The 16,321-nt window shown below is 38.8% G+C and overlaps 1 protein-coding gene across 9 annotated transcripts in view; it reads right to left on the reverse strand.

The window, feature by feature from the left end:
* ANKFN1 (ankyrin repeat and fibronectin type III domain containing 1) overlaps window positions 1-16,321 on the reverse strand; it is a 128,083-nt gene that overhangs the window by 46,782 nt on the left and 64,980 nt on the right. For all 9 annotated transcript variants that reach the window (XM_061377315.1, XM_061377314.1, XM_061377319.1 and 6 more), the window contains 3 exons: window positions 12,447-12,657; window positions 7,907-8,101; window positions 6,375-6,488 (listed from right to left, as the gene is read on the reverse strand). In XM_061377315.1, the coding sequence (XP_061233299.1) occupies window positions 6,375-6,488; window positions 7,907-8,101; window positions 12,447-12,657 (520 nt within the window). The remainder of the gene's footprint in view (window positions 1-6,374; window positions 6,489-7,906; window positions 8,102-12,446; window positions 12,658-16,321) is intronic.

A 16,321-nucleotide genomic window follows, 5' to 3' on the forward strand; every position in this document is an offset into this window, starting at 1 on the left:
TCATAGGAAATTAAATGGCTGCTCATGCATGAACTCATTGGGTTCTCATGCATAAATTGATTAGATGTTCATGCATGAACTAATTGGGTGCTCATGCATAAATTGATTGGGTGTTCATGCATGAACTAATTGGGTGCTCATGCATGAGCACAGAAAACTGTGCAATTTATGCTCAATACATATGTAAAGGCCCTATTCCAAATGTACATTCATTTATCAGTTCTTTGGGTCTGTGACTTCAGACAAAGTAATATGCAGGGGAACCTTGCCACAATCCCATTGAAGACATTCTGGTTTTGTTTAAGTCTCCAGTGAGGAAGCATTCCCAAACCCATGAATCAGAAGATCCACTCAATCAGGAGCCTTCTTCAAGACAGAAGCTGAAGGTCTTGAGTTCCAGTCCTGCCACTGACTACAAGAAAATCACCTCTTCTATGCAATGTCTATGAACTGGAAGCTGTAATGCTTAGCCACATGCAAATAATTAAAAAAATCCTTATTTTTGGTAAGTCAAAGTGAATATGAAAGGTAAAGCAATGTCTGGAATTCAGCAACATCATGATATGAGTCTTTTTTCTTAGACACCAAAGGCAGACAAAACCAGAGCCTCTATGTCTGGGTTTTCTTGTAGCTGTTCATCTGATCTGCTGTTCAAAATCCTTATAAAACACAAAGCAGGAGGAAAGAATGACTAAATTGAGTAGCTGGTGTCTGATCAACTACATGAGTTAATCACACCATCACTTAATATGTGATCCATGTTCAAAGGTGGTTTTAAATACATGGCAAACTTGAAAAATAGAAGTTCTTAAGCTTTTTGTTGTCCAACACATACTACAGACATTGACAGGAGCTGGAAATAGAAAGGTTTGTTTTAACATTTATACATTTCTGTACTTGCTAGGCATAAAAATAGAAGTCAAATTGCACAGTCCTGGTAGCTACCAAAACGTAATGTGCAAATAAAGTGCCCGGGAGACCTAATAAAATGCCATAAATGAACTACTGTAAAAAGTATCAGACCACACCTATTCAGCAGGATAAATTCAAATGTCTTACAAAGAAATGTATTCTCTTTCCTTTTTATGGAGTAAGAACTGTTTTGGGGAAAGAAAGAATGAGTTTCAAAATATACAGTGAAACCTTGAATAATAAGTGAAAAGGATTTCAAGATGAAGTTGAATGCAGAATGCTACTTAATGCCACGAGGGACTGGAACAGGATCCAGCAGTGATGTACCAGCTACTTCAGAAAGATTCACAGATATCAGTATTAAAGCACCACATTTTCACATCTACAAGCAGTCATTTCCATAACGGGTTCTTCTAGAAATCAAAGAAATCACAGAGTTTCTGTTTTCTAGTCTGACTCTGCTATGAGAGCAGCTAGTTGCCACTAAAGTGAGGAAGAAACCTAGAGATGCCATCTATATGTATTTAGGTCTTTGTAAGTTCTGCCTAACCAGACTAGCCAAATCTGTCGAGTCAAACCCACTGTACAGCACTAGAAAGATCGCTGCAGGAAGCCTGCTATGGAACAAATCCAAACTTGATCAAACACGACAAGTCAACTATTGACAGATAAATCAAATACAGAGTTACAAAACATATGGTATATGCTGTTTGTGGTGCTCACAGGGACAAGCAGAAGCCCACACAAAATGGTAAGATTATTTGGTTGTGAAAGGATTACCCTGGAGAGTAAAACCCACAGAATCACACCAAATTGGTAGGTGGGTTTTGTAAAACCTCTGAGGTTTTTCCCACTGAAACTTTCAATGAAAAGTTTTCATTGATACAGTGAGATGTCAGCTGAGAATCTCAAATACAGATAGTTCTGAGGTACAGAACATACACCATACAGGCCCAGCCAGGCAGGCTTCCTTAGTCCATGATCTTGGGTGCTGAGACCTTAATAAAAGGCAGCTCCATTCATCCTTTGTTGAGACTTCCAGTGATAACACCAAAGTGTCCCCTACTGGACAAAGGAACTTGCCTATAACCAACCATGTCATGCAGCCATGTGATAGCAACATACTGTGGCTACTGCCTATCACCTAGCTAGGACTGAACCAGTGATTTAAAGACACTTTAGATTATTCTGATGCAAATATTCTGAAATGAACCACAAATTGCCTTGGAAGAAGGGAGCAGGGAACAATTTTTATGTCAAGATTCAAGCAAGACATAGCTCTTTTTTTCCTGATCTAGGCTGACATGTTGGGTTTTCTAAAGAGCTACAGTGACACAGAAAATGAACAATTCTTCTCCCCATCCAACAGAAATCCTAGAAGGCAGCTGGGCAGTGCTGGCAAATGTGAAATACTCTGCTAAAATAAGAAGCTAAGCAAAAAGGTAACAAGGGCTAAAGTGGCCCAGACAGCTTAGCATCGTATCTGGAAAATAACTTGGCATCCCAGTTCACAGCTACATCCAAACAGAGAGATCAGCTCTGTTTGCTACATCAAACACGGCTCAGACTTCTTTTTCTCTCTTCCTCTCTCTTTAAACATAAATAGTTCCAGGCTCTTAAATAAATTAGCTCAATTTTGGTTATACAAGCTGTTTCATTTTTCCTCCAAAAGGGAATATGGATGTTTGTTTTACAAGTGTAAATAAAATATAAACAGAGATTTTCCATTGCATAGTGATTCTTTCCAGTAGGCAACAATCAGTGCTATGCCCATTTTTCTTTCTTATCCTGTACTTGGGGATCACAGCATTATTATCACTACTTCTGATGGGAAACGGATGAAAAACATCGTGCAGTAAGGGGAGGTTTCCTTGAACTTATTGTCCATAATAGCAAAGTAATAGTCAGATTTAAAACTCATAGAAAATAGATGCAACAGAATTACTTATAATTGTTAATAATTTTGTTCTGCTCTCTTTAAGTGTAGGTGTTGCGTGGGACATGTGAACTCTAGAAAGGCTAATTAATGAGAGAATAGCTCTTAAAAGCCCTACAAGCTCTTACCACTGGCTCTATTGGGACTGTTCCTAGGAATCAAGTGGTGTTTATCTGGATTATGTTGCTGCCGGGATTTTTTGCCATGAAGATAGTTACAATAGTGTAGCTCTAGGATAAAAAAATGCATCATGCACTAACAATAAGACTGTAAGCAGAAGGTTCACCCTACCTTCAAACTGTGGCAAGTTATTTTGTGTATTAGTGTGGAAAGTATTGATTGTGCTTTCAAAGATGCAAAACCAAAGTAGGTCTGAAGTACTTCCATGGTGGGATGTGAAGTTTGGCTTTAGGGCATGATTAGCCAAGGGCAGGGGTTTTTCTTTTCAATATCACAGTGATGCTTGACATCCTTCCTAAAACTGGCTGGGGTGAGGTGTCTCTGGCTTTGAATCTTTCCCTAGCATGGAGCAGATTATTGCTATTATTATTGATTTATGTCATGCCTGTCTGCTTCCAGCCTCAAAACACTTTACTAAGTTACAATATACATAGGAATCATTTCACATCAGCCACCACCACGCTGTAGCCTACTCTGGAGGGAAACTGAAGGGAGCCATTAGGATGGTGCCTGCAACATTAAACAACAATCCAGGAGAGGAAGTAAAGAATACTCTGGCTCCTTAAAGCAATGGCTCAACAGAATGCAGTCACTGAACTGCCATCCAGCTGGGACACCAAAGTCAATACCCATTCACCGTGTGTGGTTAAAATTAAATCTCCTAATGAAGTGAGATGGTTTTAGTGGTTAGAGAGTGAGTGCAAAGTATTATTCTCCTGTATTATTATTTGTAAGTTATACAGCTAACAAGGGAAAAGATCACACACAGGAAAACAGCAGACTGTTAGATAATGTTCCAAGCCCAGTTTCTAAATGACATTTGGGCACATAAAACTTTGGAAAAAGTATGTTAAGAAAAAAAAAGAAAAAGATGACACAGAAAAAAGGAATTGGCAGTTTCACACTGCTTTTAGGGAACTAAACTGAACAGAAGTGATGTCCGTTTTTATCCCCTATAATTCAGAGGCAGAGAAAAGAACATTATTTGCTTCTGTTAATGAGCAGGTATTCCCTAAACACTGCTGCAAATGCTCCTGAATTTTAATTTGCTTAGAAAAAAGAAATGGTAAAGTATTGAGGGGAAAAAACTAACAGCTTATTCGCTTCCCTGAATTAGTAAAGTGCTTAGATAGTTTTCTAGAGAGGAGGTTTATATATATCTGACTAAAAAGATCCTCTCACAATGTTATCAAACTCTCCTTTCAGGGCTAGTAATTGCTAGCTGGTTCTAATCATTCTTGCAAGTGATCATTTGAAAGGTTCATTTTATGACCCCTCAAAGTAGCACAAAGAATCTCACTCCATAATGTAATAAACAATTCTACAAGTAGTGCTTAATTAATTCCCGAAAGTCACCAAAAGGAGCTATTAATGATCTTTCTTTTTATCTAACCATAAATATACAAGTCTCCTGGGATAAAGGATTTAAAAAGAACATTCTGGCAAAACTAACTGTCAACTTGATAAAGCATAAAATGATCTCCAGTGAGGGTAACTCAAACTACAGCAGCAATGCTACCTAGTCTGATTAGAGCGTTAGGTCGGGTTGGATTAAATTTCTCTGAATGTTGTGCTTACCAAAAAGAAGACAGAACTGACACAGGGCAAAACAGACTCAAGCCAAGTGAATAAGTAGAGGAAATACACTACAAGCTTTAGAAAATGTTTTAAGAAGAATCATTTCTATTTGGGAATTTGCTTTACTGTGCAAATATCAATAGCCATTATAATTTAAGTGTGGGCAATATTTCAATGTTGTTTAATACACGTGTTACAAAGAACAGGCTGATATTTTGAAGGGAACTTCAATGTTTTAGGAGCCCAAGTATCATTTTCACAAGTAAATCAGGCAATAGGAAGCCCTTAAATGAAATTTAGTCTCCTGGCAACCCAACCCATTGCTGAAAATTAGATTTAGGCTTCTAAAGGGTTTTGATGCTTTTGAAAATCACACTTCCTGCAGCACTGCACAGCTGACTAGGTGTAATACAGTAATTTACCCCTCCACTGAGGCTATCAGAATGGAATCACTTTGATGGCTTTAGTGAGGTCTGAGAGGTTGTTGGGTTTTTCCTTACACTGTAAAAAAATTATTCACTGGCCATAGCCAGTGGTGATGGCAATCTGTGCCCAGACACAGGAGGAGGAAAGAAAGAGAGAATCTGCCTTTTCCAAAATAAACTCATGCAATCCTTTGGGTGCTTATGCTTGATGCCAGCAGAGCCTATGCCCTGGCATGTCCCACCTTCAGAAGAGCTCCATGAGCTACTGGACCCCCTATGGGCTGGGGCTTTCCGAATCCCTCCTGTTGAAGCAATCCCTGTGACACCCACACATGGAAACATAAAATAAACTGCCCCACAACACAGCCATTACAGTTCTTGCTCTGTGTGGAAAGCCAAGGTTCAAATTTCTCTCATAGGAGTTTTTAATTATTAATACAAAGAAACAAACACAACAGGAAACACTGAGAGACACAGTGGGAAATAACTAAAAGGACTTCCAGGCTCCTCATTCCTTGACCCCTCTGGGCTGGGCAAAGAAGGCCTCAGAACTTAGAACAGAGCTTTCCGTCCCCTGACCTGTGGGAAGACTCAGGCTCCCACTGGAATATGGAGGCTGCAGCACATTGCTGCACTTAACACTGAAGAACTTATTGTTCCAAACATGTTAGAAAACCTAGAAGTTCCTTTAAGCAGGAAATTTTAAAATTTCTCATTTTTGTTCTAATCTTCAATAAAACAGTTTTTGTTATTTTAATGTTGGAATTTCCTGTGGAACAGAAATTCTGTTTTAAACCCATTTCTATTCAACAGTGCTATTCAGATGGAAGCATTTTCCTATTCATCCCACTTTGCAACTAACTGGTGCCACCCCAAATGTATTGCTCTTCCAAGAATGATGTGGCAGCCCTGGAATAGCTAATTAGTTGGGCTGTATGATGCCTCTGCCAAAAGTTTCAGCTTCCAGAGGCATTCCTTTAAGGAATGGTGGTGTGGGTTTGGCATTTACAAGGATACACATGGTTTTAGGAGCCCACAGGCACCAAAAGTTAGTTTGTGTTTTATAACTGCTCATCTCAACCCAGTCATTGAGCCGATGTTCTAACCACAGTGAGTCAAGCAAACTTCTTCAAAGCACTCATGGAGAAATCTTTTGGTTAATTTATTTTTCTTTTTTTAATAAAGATTTTGTCTTTGGGGAATCTTTTAAGAAAATTCCACTTCTACGGCTATTAACTGGGAAAATAATTCAAACGTTATTAACATTGCAATAAATACCTTTGCATTTAGCCCTCGAAGTTTTGTACATTGATAACATAAATGAAAGATGTCTAAATCAGTACCTTTATACTTGGTCACCACAGCTGAGTTGACACTCAGAGGTTCTTGGAAGGTGACAGTGAGTGATGTACTGCTTGTTACCATGAGACAGACATTGGTTGGCGCCTCAGGGGCTCCTGGGAGAGAAGAGAAAACATCAGCTCTTCAACACAACAAATCCTATTCAAACAATGTTTCTGAGTCTTCAAAGAACCCACTGAAAATCATCCTGCAATTGTGAGCTTTGGGTTGTAGGTGTTTGTGTTCTCTGCCTTTTGAGCATTTTAATTAGTGCCCCTGCTAACAATATCCTGCAGACACCATTTGTTTCTATCATGGTTTTTGGCTCCTTTCAGTTAAAAATATCTTCCTGCATATATGTAACCCAATAAAACAGATTCATGCTAATTATGTCAATGAAAAGCCCCTATAAATCTCTTGGGGTGGGTAGGAGGAGAGAGAAAGGACAAAACCACAAAGAGCTAATTAAACCTTTATGGTTTCACCCACAAGCTCAAATTATCAAATCACAGAACACATTTTTACATTATTGTGATGCAGAAATCGCAAATTCCACAAAAGTGTCAGTGTAAAAGTTCCAAAATACAGATGTCAGTTGAGGCCTAATTTTATTTTTTAAAGGCTCAATTCACAGAATATCAATCAGACTCAATTCAGAAATCAAACAAAACATGTCATGAGTAACTGCTGGGATTGTTTTAAAAAATCATTATATTATTAGAAGCAGGAAATGCAGCAGTAATGTATCTAATACAAGGAGCACTACATCTGTCTTGAAGAAGTAATCTTAAAATGCAATGAATTGGAGAAAATTATTTCTAAGTGCGTCTAAAGGGTTGTAAAAGTGATAATGGCAATGACTGTATTTCATCAAATAGGATACAGCTAAAAGATCTACATGTGAAACAATTAAACCTTGTTTATTCCTTCTTATGGCCCCAAATTTACATTTACTTTGGGTACAGAGTCACTTGAACAACTGTTTAAATGGCCCAATCCGTGATTATGCTGATAAAATGTTAGACGTGGAGGCCAAAATTGAAATGAATTTTTGTAAGGAAAATGAATTTCCATTGTTTGATCATTCTGAATCAGAATAAGTTAAAAAAAATAATAGTCACAACTGAACAAAGGCCAATGTCCCTCTTTCCCTCCCTATTCAAATACCCTGTTCTAATCATCCTGTTTTAAACTCTGAGCACATTAAATGAGATCAAGGAGTAAATGTGAAGAAAAATGAGCAAGACCGAATCGTTAGATCCTGATCTCATTGTACCAATTTTACACAGCCCGCTCCTAAGTGTAATGAGTTTGTTGCTCTCAGATATGTGGCCCACTATTGTTTTGACATCTAGCTCTTCCTCATTTGTGGTAATGCTGTTTAGCCATATGCCTCGTTTCTTTCACCCTAACATTAGCCTGCTTCACATCAGTGCTGTGAGGATCACCTGATGAGAACATGTTTGCTCAACAAAGGCAGTGTTCCCAGTTGTACAGTTCATCTCAGATTTTGCAACTGATTTCTTCTACTTACTAGCATGCTCGTAGCCTGCTTTCATGCGCTTGTATAGCCTGTATCTCCATTCCCATGTTTTTAGTTGCTTCTCTTTCTCTGTGTTGTCTGTACCAGGGTCTTCATTCACCACTTGCGCAGACAATTCAGTAATTCGCTGCTGTGCTTCCTGGACCAGTGTACTCAGATGCACTGACCTGCTTCCCATGTTAACAACTACCAAGAGAAGGGAAAAGTAATTGCTTGGTGGACTTATGTGACAAAATTCTGGCCTTATGCATTCTGGTATAACACATACAAGGTTAAATACTTGAACACTTTGCCTTCTAGTCATTTTCTTGTCATCAAGAGTATATATATGTTTTAAACTGGTGGAATATTAAAAACCAAAGTAAAATAATAAAGCATTTGGTTTCTATCCAACTCACATTTCACTATAATACCATAAGCTTTCATAGAAAAAAAAGGTTTTTACTGCTTATAAACACATACAATAAAGCAAAGAGAGATCTCACTGGCAAACTTAAGAATGAGAATTCTGTGCCTAAGAGCTGTGGCTGGTATAGAATGGATCTTTTCCCAGCTTTTCACTGTGCCACAATTTTGCCTGTGTAATGTCTAATGAGTCCTCTGACATGCTGGACACATAGTGAGCAGCTTGACACAGAGATTTTGGTTTGCTCCAGTGCTCAGAATAATTTTAATTCGACATTTAGCAGTTCAGATTGTCTGTATGAGCTACTCTGTGCTATGCAAAGGTGGAAAGGAAGATCACATAGGTTACAAACTATAATAGCCCAAGTCCACAAGACTGCCCTAAACCAGCCCCTTGTTATACATGAAAAGTGATGAGTCAAGCCCTGTTCTCAGCAATGTTCTTAGCCTGAAATTGTTCAAACTATCTGCAGCTAGAAAATAGGGCTTGTAAGGTTATTTATCTGAAAATAAATGCAGCCACTGATCTGATGTGCAGTAAGAAGGAAATAGTGTACAAGAGATGTAATTCTGAAATCACAGAAAATTACTTTTTTCTGGTATTTTTTTTTTCTCTGGTGTCTGGTATTTTTGCAGAAGAGTTCCAAGAGGGCCTTCATTTAAAAGGCCCCTATTTGCTGAAAACACTGTTCTAGCACAAGCTGAGCAGCGCAAGCTACTCTTAGCAATGATGAGGAGTTGCTCTCTTGGGACAGCCAGGCTCTATTTTTCCCTAAGGATTTCAGAGGGCAGCATAAGTCTTGCAAAGGATTCACTGACCACTCGCATGAGCAGTAGCAGTTTCTGAAAACTGTACCATACATAGGACCAAGACTCTGATAGCTTTTTGACATCAAAACACCACAGGAGCAAAAACGTCTGTGCATATGCATGTGTCGTTCCTAAACCAGAATCATAAGGATTATGGGACAGATCAGATTGGAAAGGACATTCTTTAGTCCAACCTCCATGTTCCAAACAAAGTCAGCTGTGAGGTCTGACCAAGTTACTGAGGCCAATACCTACCTGGTCTTGAGAACTTCCTAGGATTGAAGCTTTACAGACTCTAGGAAACCTATTCCACTTCTTTACTGTCCTTAAGGTGAAAAGGTACATCTTTTATCCAGTCTGAACCTCTCATTTTATTTGCCCTCTGCCTCTCATAACAGTATCACAATTGAAGCTCAGCAGAGTCCAAGAATAACCCCACTTACTGATAGGAAAAGGGCCATGGGATCGTTAAAGCCACAGGAGGAGAGCAAATTACTCAACACTTCGGACATCCAAAAGGTTGTTTTCGAAGAGTGTTTGTCTCCAAGACCTTGCTTTCAGAAGCTGGCTGGAAGCCATCCTTGAAGTCTGATCATTCTTCATATGGACATCAGAGACATATGGCCCAGCTTACTGGAATGTGTTGGTATCCTCAGAACTGCCTATTTACTGGGAGGCCAAAGGTGATACGGTTTCCTGGATCTAAGCCTATGATAAGCATGCAACACATCTGATAGCACAACAGGGCTGAAGAAGGAGATTTTATGTGCCAGAACTTCAGGTAATTGAGAACTGGCATCAATTCAAGTTCTCACTAAGGACCTGGCTCTGTCTGTTTAATCAAGATTCTGAGCCACAGTTGTCAGGTCTTGGAAATGTGTCTGATCAGGCACAGGAAATTTTAATCTTATTTTCATTTGGGTTCACATGAGCTAACCAAGCCAAACAATGAGGATGATGAATAAGAGGAACTGAAAAGGTAACACAGTGGACTTTGCCTCCTCCCAAAATAAATTAATATTTTAAATGCTGCACTGTCTGATCTTACTTTGTTTGTGTTTAAGAGATGGGTTCCTGTTCAGATTTACACAGTCTGAGCTCCATGTGGAAATTAAGACCATAGTTTTACTTTCTATTGCTTTCTCTGCTGTTGTTCCTATTCCAGGCAGAAGTCCAGGCGATGCAGATGGAAGTTATCTGTCCTCCAGATCCTCTTTTGTACAGTGTTAGATTAGGGGCTATAATGAGATTTCACCTGGATCACTACAGCTAACGCAGTGGAAGAGCAAACTTTTTTCTATAGGAAGCTTTCTCTGTGCACTTGGAATGGAGAATTCTCCTGCCTTGCAGTCTCCCAGATCTGTGCATCTGTCCTATAAGCTTCCAATGAGATTTAAGAGATGCTTGTGTCCTGTCCCAAAATTGGCATGAGTCGGAATTTTACTTTGAAATTCCACTCAGCATGCAGAAGCCTTGCTCAAATGCCCACCATGGAGAGAGGAAAACTCTCCCGCTGGGTGCTGCCTAGAGATCATACAAACAGAATGGATTGCATCCTAACAGGGTTGCTGAAGTGCAGAAAGCAAAGGAGAAAGACAAATAGAAAGTGAGTGCTCTCAGGTCCATGAGAACGAAGCCACATACAAAGATGCTGTGAACTTCTTGAGTGCTGACAATAACTTTTTGCATTTTGCTCTCAAGTAGCACAACTGCAAACCCTGAAGCTAAACAGAAATCCAACAAAGCAAACAATCGTTTGCTTTTTAGTGAGAATGCTTCACCCATTATTTCAATCAGAAAAACTAAAAATCAAGATAAGTGAAGTGGAAATTTGGTGGGTATATTTTGAAATGGAAATGAGGTGGTTATATATTCATATTCTCTGTGTTCATAGGCATGTTTGCATTAATTACAGGAAATGAATACTAATTTATGATTGCCCCTGCTCGCCATCAGACTGCATTTATTTACAGATGAGGTCAATGAAAAATTAGTTTAGTCTTTTTTACTGCTGTTTAGAACACTCAAGACTGTGTTTTCCTCTAGATTTGTCATGGTTAATGAATGTTGCTTCAGCAGTCAATCATGTACTCTAAATGCTGTCACACTTTTTTTTAAAGCCTCAGTCATGAACCATGACAGAAAAATAAACAAATAAATATAAAACTAAAAAACTCTTTTCACTGAGCAGCTACACTATGCAAAAATCTCCAGGGAAGGTTAAAGGAGGCCAGAATAAATGATAATATAAGTGCTGTGGACATAGAAAAGCAATAAAGGTGTACCAACACTGAGGGTCTGGCAAAAAAGCTCAACACGCACACGCACACACACTCTCCAGTGAAAAAAGTGGCAATGTTAGTAGCCTCAAGGTGCAATTTCCTGGAGCACTGAGATTGACATGCCAGCACTAAATGTTGTTAATTTAACTAACTTCAAATTAATGGCAGAGTCTGCAGTGGCTGAACCCCTCAAACACAGTCTCATTATGGCCTTGCTGGGAATGTCCTAAATATAGGCATTGACAGTTTAAAACAAATTCGCATACATTGGTGTATTTTTAGACACAAGTAAGGCGTCAGAGTTTGTGTCATGGTGTAGGGTTGATTAATTGGGTTGGTAAGTCACCCTCCAACCCACAAACTGGGCATTAAAATGCCCATGAAGGAATACAAAGGAGTTTTAGAGTTACAATATGTAGTTATAAGCGATATTGGTATTCCGGTAAAGTGAGGTCTGTTTTGTGTTTGGATTTTCACTGGTTCTGTAGAACTTTGAAATTCTCATTGAAGTGAGATTTTAGGCCATTTGAAGAGTAGGATTGAGGAGTCTGTGGGTAATGGAAGTGATGGATTTCAACACAACCTGTCACCTGAAGGCAGCACAGCTGAAATCAAAAGGATAATCAAAATAAACCAAAGTCTAGACAACCCATCGTCCTTTCATTCTGATGACAAACTCCGTATTTCAGACCATGGCATTTGAATCACTCAGTTCCTGTGTCCATATTTTAAAAGATCTTTTCCTCAGCATTGACATTGACTCTCCTGTCCCAGTGTTAATCACATTAGAAGCTCAGCCTGATTCATCAGTTGGTGTATTTGACATAGAGAACAAGGAAGATCTACTGAGCATGTATTCAGCAAACAGATATTGCTGCAGATGCCCTCCAGCATTGTGGCACTATTGCTGGTAAAATCATCCTGATGATAAAACCAGGCAAGTTTTGTGTGTAAAGCGATTAATTTGCCAAAAGAGCAGCAAATGTAATCTACAGGCAATTATGTAAATCAATTAAATCTGTGTCTTTACTTACAGTGTGGGCTTTCCTTTGCCCCAACATGTAGAAGGGTCCTAGCAATAGGGACGTTGTTTGTCAAAATGGCAATGTCCAAAGGAGTTAGTCCCTCACTGTTTGGTGTGTTCAGGTCCAGCTCTTCCAGTGTGTATTGATAAAGAAGAATTTGAACAGCATCCAGATCTTGCTGTTCTACAGCCTCAAACATAGCTTCATTGCACTGGAAATTCTGTGTATAAATAAAATGAGAAAGTCAGTAAAACTTTTCAAATATCAGTGTTTTAAAAATAAAATGAGAAAATTTGTACTTTTTGAGATTGCTGTAAAATACCGAGCCTCTGGCCACAGCTTAGGTTTAGCTGGAAATGTGGAAAAGGGTTGCAGCAAAACTGAGCTTTGTCTGCCTCTGGACCTTGTGTGCTTGAACTTGCTGCATGCCCCTGAAATATTCAAATGAGATTCAAGCCCACACAAAGCAAACCCATATTTGTTTAGACATCTGTCCTATAATCAAACTCTATGAGCAATATTTTATGTTTTTGGTGTGAAACTGGATGAAAGGCTGATTTTTGGAGAGTTTTGGACTACTGAGTTTTCAAACTCAGGTGATCAAACAAGCTGCTCTGGAGAACACCCTTCACAGCTCCAGTGTGAGCAGCAACAGGTACTCTTCATTCAAACACTTCAGTTATTTCTAGGTGCTTGCAGTTCTGCATTTAGTTGGAAGTAGAAGCAGCTTTGAAATGTACAGTCCTTAAAGAAGTGAAACTGAAAAAATTGGCATGCCCAGAAAGTGATGTGTCTGAACAGCAGAGAATACAGCAGCCAAACCCATGAACATACATGGCACCAACTCTCAAGCAGGGAGAACCACTGAAACTTTTCCTTACCAATGTCAAGGAGGTAAAACAATGGTAGAATACAGAGAAACCTCTCGCTTAAATGAGCTGGGGAGAAGCAGGTGCAGGAGAGTAGAAGGGCCTGCAGGTTTCTGTTCTGTGAACATCCTTCTGGAGCCTACAGTAATGACATGCTATGTGCCAAGATTCTTTACATTCTCTCCCACTGTCCCATTGCCATAATTACCCAGTCGATTTTTCTCCTCCTAAGAATGAATTAGTAGAAGCAAGAGGCCCAGCGAAGCAAAGAGGGCTCAGCATGTGGTCACATAAAGGAGCAGAGATCTGTGTAGATATATTGTGCCAGTGGGCATACTGGATAAATGCATACATAGAGAGGAAGTGATCCAGATACATGATTTAAACTGGATTCCTGTGTTCTGAAACCCACATGGAGGAAACAGAGAAAATATAGAATTGAAACAGCTTTCTGCTGTGATTAGAAATAAGGATTTCAGCCACAGCAAAGCATTTTTTTTAAAATTGATGTAGTTTTACTTGGCATATCCCTGTCCAAGTTTTGCTCTCAGGGAAACAGCGCTTTCTGGAAGAGCACTGATCTGATGGAAGATCTTTGTCTCCTCCTAAAAAGCACAGACTAATAGTTTGCTAGCAGTTCAGAAACCCAGGGTCCACAGCTACCCCTTGGAATTTGATCAGTTCTAGGTGGTTTGTTTCAGTTGTGCTTCAGAAGTTCTTGGGCCTGACAAAATTCTTCTGCTCTACTGTTTTGCATACAAAGTATTGGTCCCACGCTACAAAATACGTATGTCAGATGACTATGTAAGGATGAGGTGAATCATGCAGCAATAAAGCAAATCTAGGAGAGTAGTGCTGACTTGAGAATGTACCTTTTAGGCACTTAAGTACAAAAGATAGCTCATGCTGGAGAAATATTTAAGCTGTAGTTTTCCATGCAGAATAAAAGACACTGCTTAAGCAAGAGCTTCATCAAAATGGGTCTCTGTCAAATTCTTGCTTACAATCTAGAGATTCTTCTCCAGATTGTAAGATTCAGAGTTAATTCCATTACCAAATACTTAGCTCGTACTGCAGTGTTAGGTGTAAGAGAAAAGGCTCAGAAAAAGGAACAGTTAAATGGTAAGCAGCCAGATTTATCTTTCTTTATCCACCCCCCTGTCAAAGCAAAATAATGTCTTTAAGGACATATTCTGTCATTAGAGGGGGCACAGCTCCAGAAAATCTTCGAATAGAGGCCAGCACATATTTCTCTTATTATAAGGTAAAACTTAAAGACATATTTTTACTGCAATGCAGCAGTTCTTTTCATTCCAGTAGCTCCACACATCTGCTGCCTTGTTTATCCAGCACCTTATCATCCCAAGTGTCAGAGATCTTACTCTTATTCTGGTGTTTTAACCCTACTCTGAAGTGCTCTGGCTAGAAATTAAATAATTTTAATTAATTTAATTCAAATGTCAAAATATTTTAATTAATATCATCAACTGCCACTCAAATCAATTCTATGCACTGAACAGCTGTACTCAAAATTAACATAAATAGATCACTGATGTTCCACCTAAAGAGATGGAAAAAATAGTGGCTGTGCTCCTTTGCTCTTTGAAACTTCATTATTATGAATGCAGAACTAAACTCATAGACTGAGTTTTCATATAAATTATTAGAAATGCAAAATATATTCACCAATTCTCCAAAAACTTATGTTAACATTGTAAAAAACATTAATTTCCTCACAGTTTACACCCATTTGAAATTCATTTTCTACTGATTTTGGAACTTCCTCTATACTGTTGTTTATGGAAAAAAAGGGTAGTTAAGCTTCAGAAGCATCTGCATTTTGATGCAATCAGGAAACAAGCAAAATTGTATTACTCTTGTAACTGATCACAGCTAGGAAAATCTACTTTTGTAACAGTACATTCAGAAAGGGTTTACTACAAAGGGAACTGGTTGAAGTAAACTGAATGACTACATTAGTTTTCCTTACTTTTAGTGAAGTTTATCTTAGGAAACATGGGCTAATGGTCTGAGAACAGAACAAAAAGGCCCTGCTGATGATGCTGCTTAATAACAGGCTTGTGGCGCTCACTTAGGGCAGGAAACCAGCTATTCCTTGGTTCACATTTCCACAGCTGTGGCACTGGGTTCATACAGGGTTTTCGCCTTTTCTGAGATCAGAATGGCCATTCTCTTTTAATTTACTTGATATTTGAGCATAAAAGTTAAATGAATTGGCATTTGTAGTGTGCTACCCCAGGCACTCAATACCATTGCTTGGCTTTAATTCCAGTTTTGGGTGAAACTCATTAAATCCTGTATTACATCTCAGGAGTTCCTTGTGCTACATGAAAACAAAACATCTCTGTTACATAATAAAACAAATGATGGCGAGGTTTCAGTATCACAGCTGAAATTAACCTAATGATACATCTGGCAAAATCATCTGGCCATTTTCACATATATGTACGCACATTTTACCTACCTGAATGATTACTGCAGGGTTACTGTTAAACGTTTGATTCAGATTCAGTTGTCAAAATTCAGACCTGCCTCGGTGCCTTTCAAAATGCACCTTTGGATTTTTTTTTGCTTGCCAAATGAAATACCTGAAGTATATGTGAAATTTTAGCCTTAAGTTGCTGAACAGAATCTAAGCACACGCTCAAGTTAATTCCCCATAAATGCCCTTGCCAGGTAATCTGTTGGCAAGGATGTTTCACCAAAAGGGAAAAAAATAAGAGCAAATTTCTATTTCTTCGTTTCATTAGAAAACTGATTGAAAAAGCTGCACTGATTTAAACAAGAAACAGAGCATGAATTTTATAAGCTACTTCATCCAATCCAAACAATTATGAGACCAAATAGCAAATATCAGGTTTTCCAAATGAACAATTCAGCCACAAGCAATAGGCTGAAATATGCTGGCACGTCTCATCACTTCAAAGAGTGTAAAAACATGGGAGCTGTGATATGGCCTTTCTAACTGGGCATGTATGCATCCCCTCATCCACA

The sequence above is a fragment of the Neopsephotus bourkii genome, unplaced genomic scaffold, assembly GCF_033783945.1.
Source record: "Neopsephotus bourkii isolate Nb327-2 ecotype Australia unplaced genomic scaffold, CSIRO-AGI_Nbou_v1 NB_1749, whole genome shotgun sequence".
Classification (NCBI taxonomy): Eukaryota; Metazoa; Chordata; class Aves; order Psittaciformes; family Psittacidae; genus Neopsephotus; species Neopsephotus bourkii.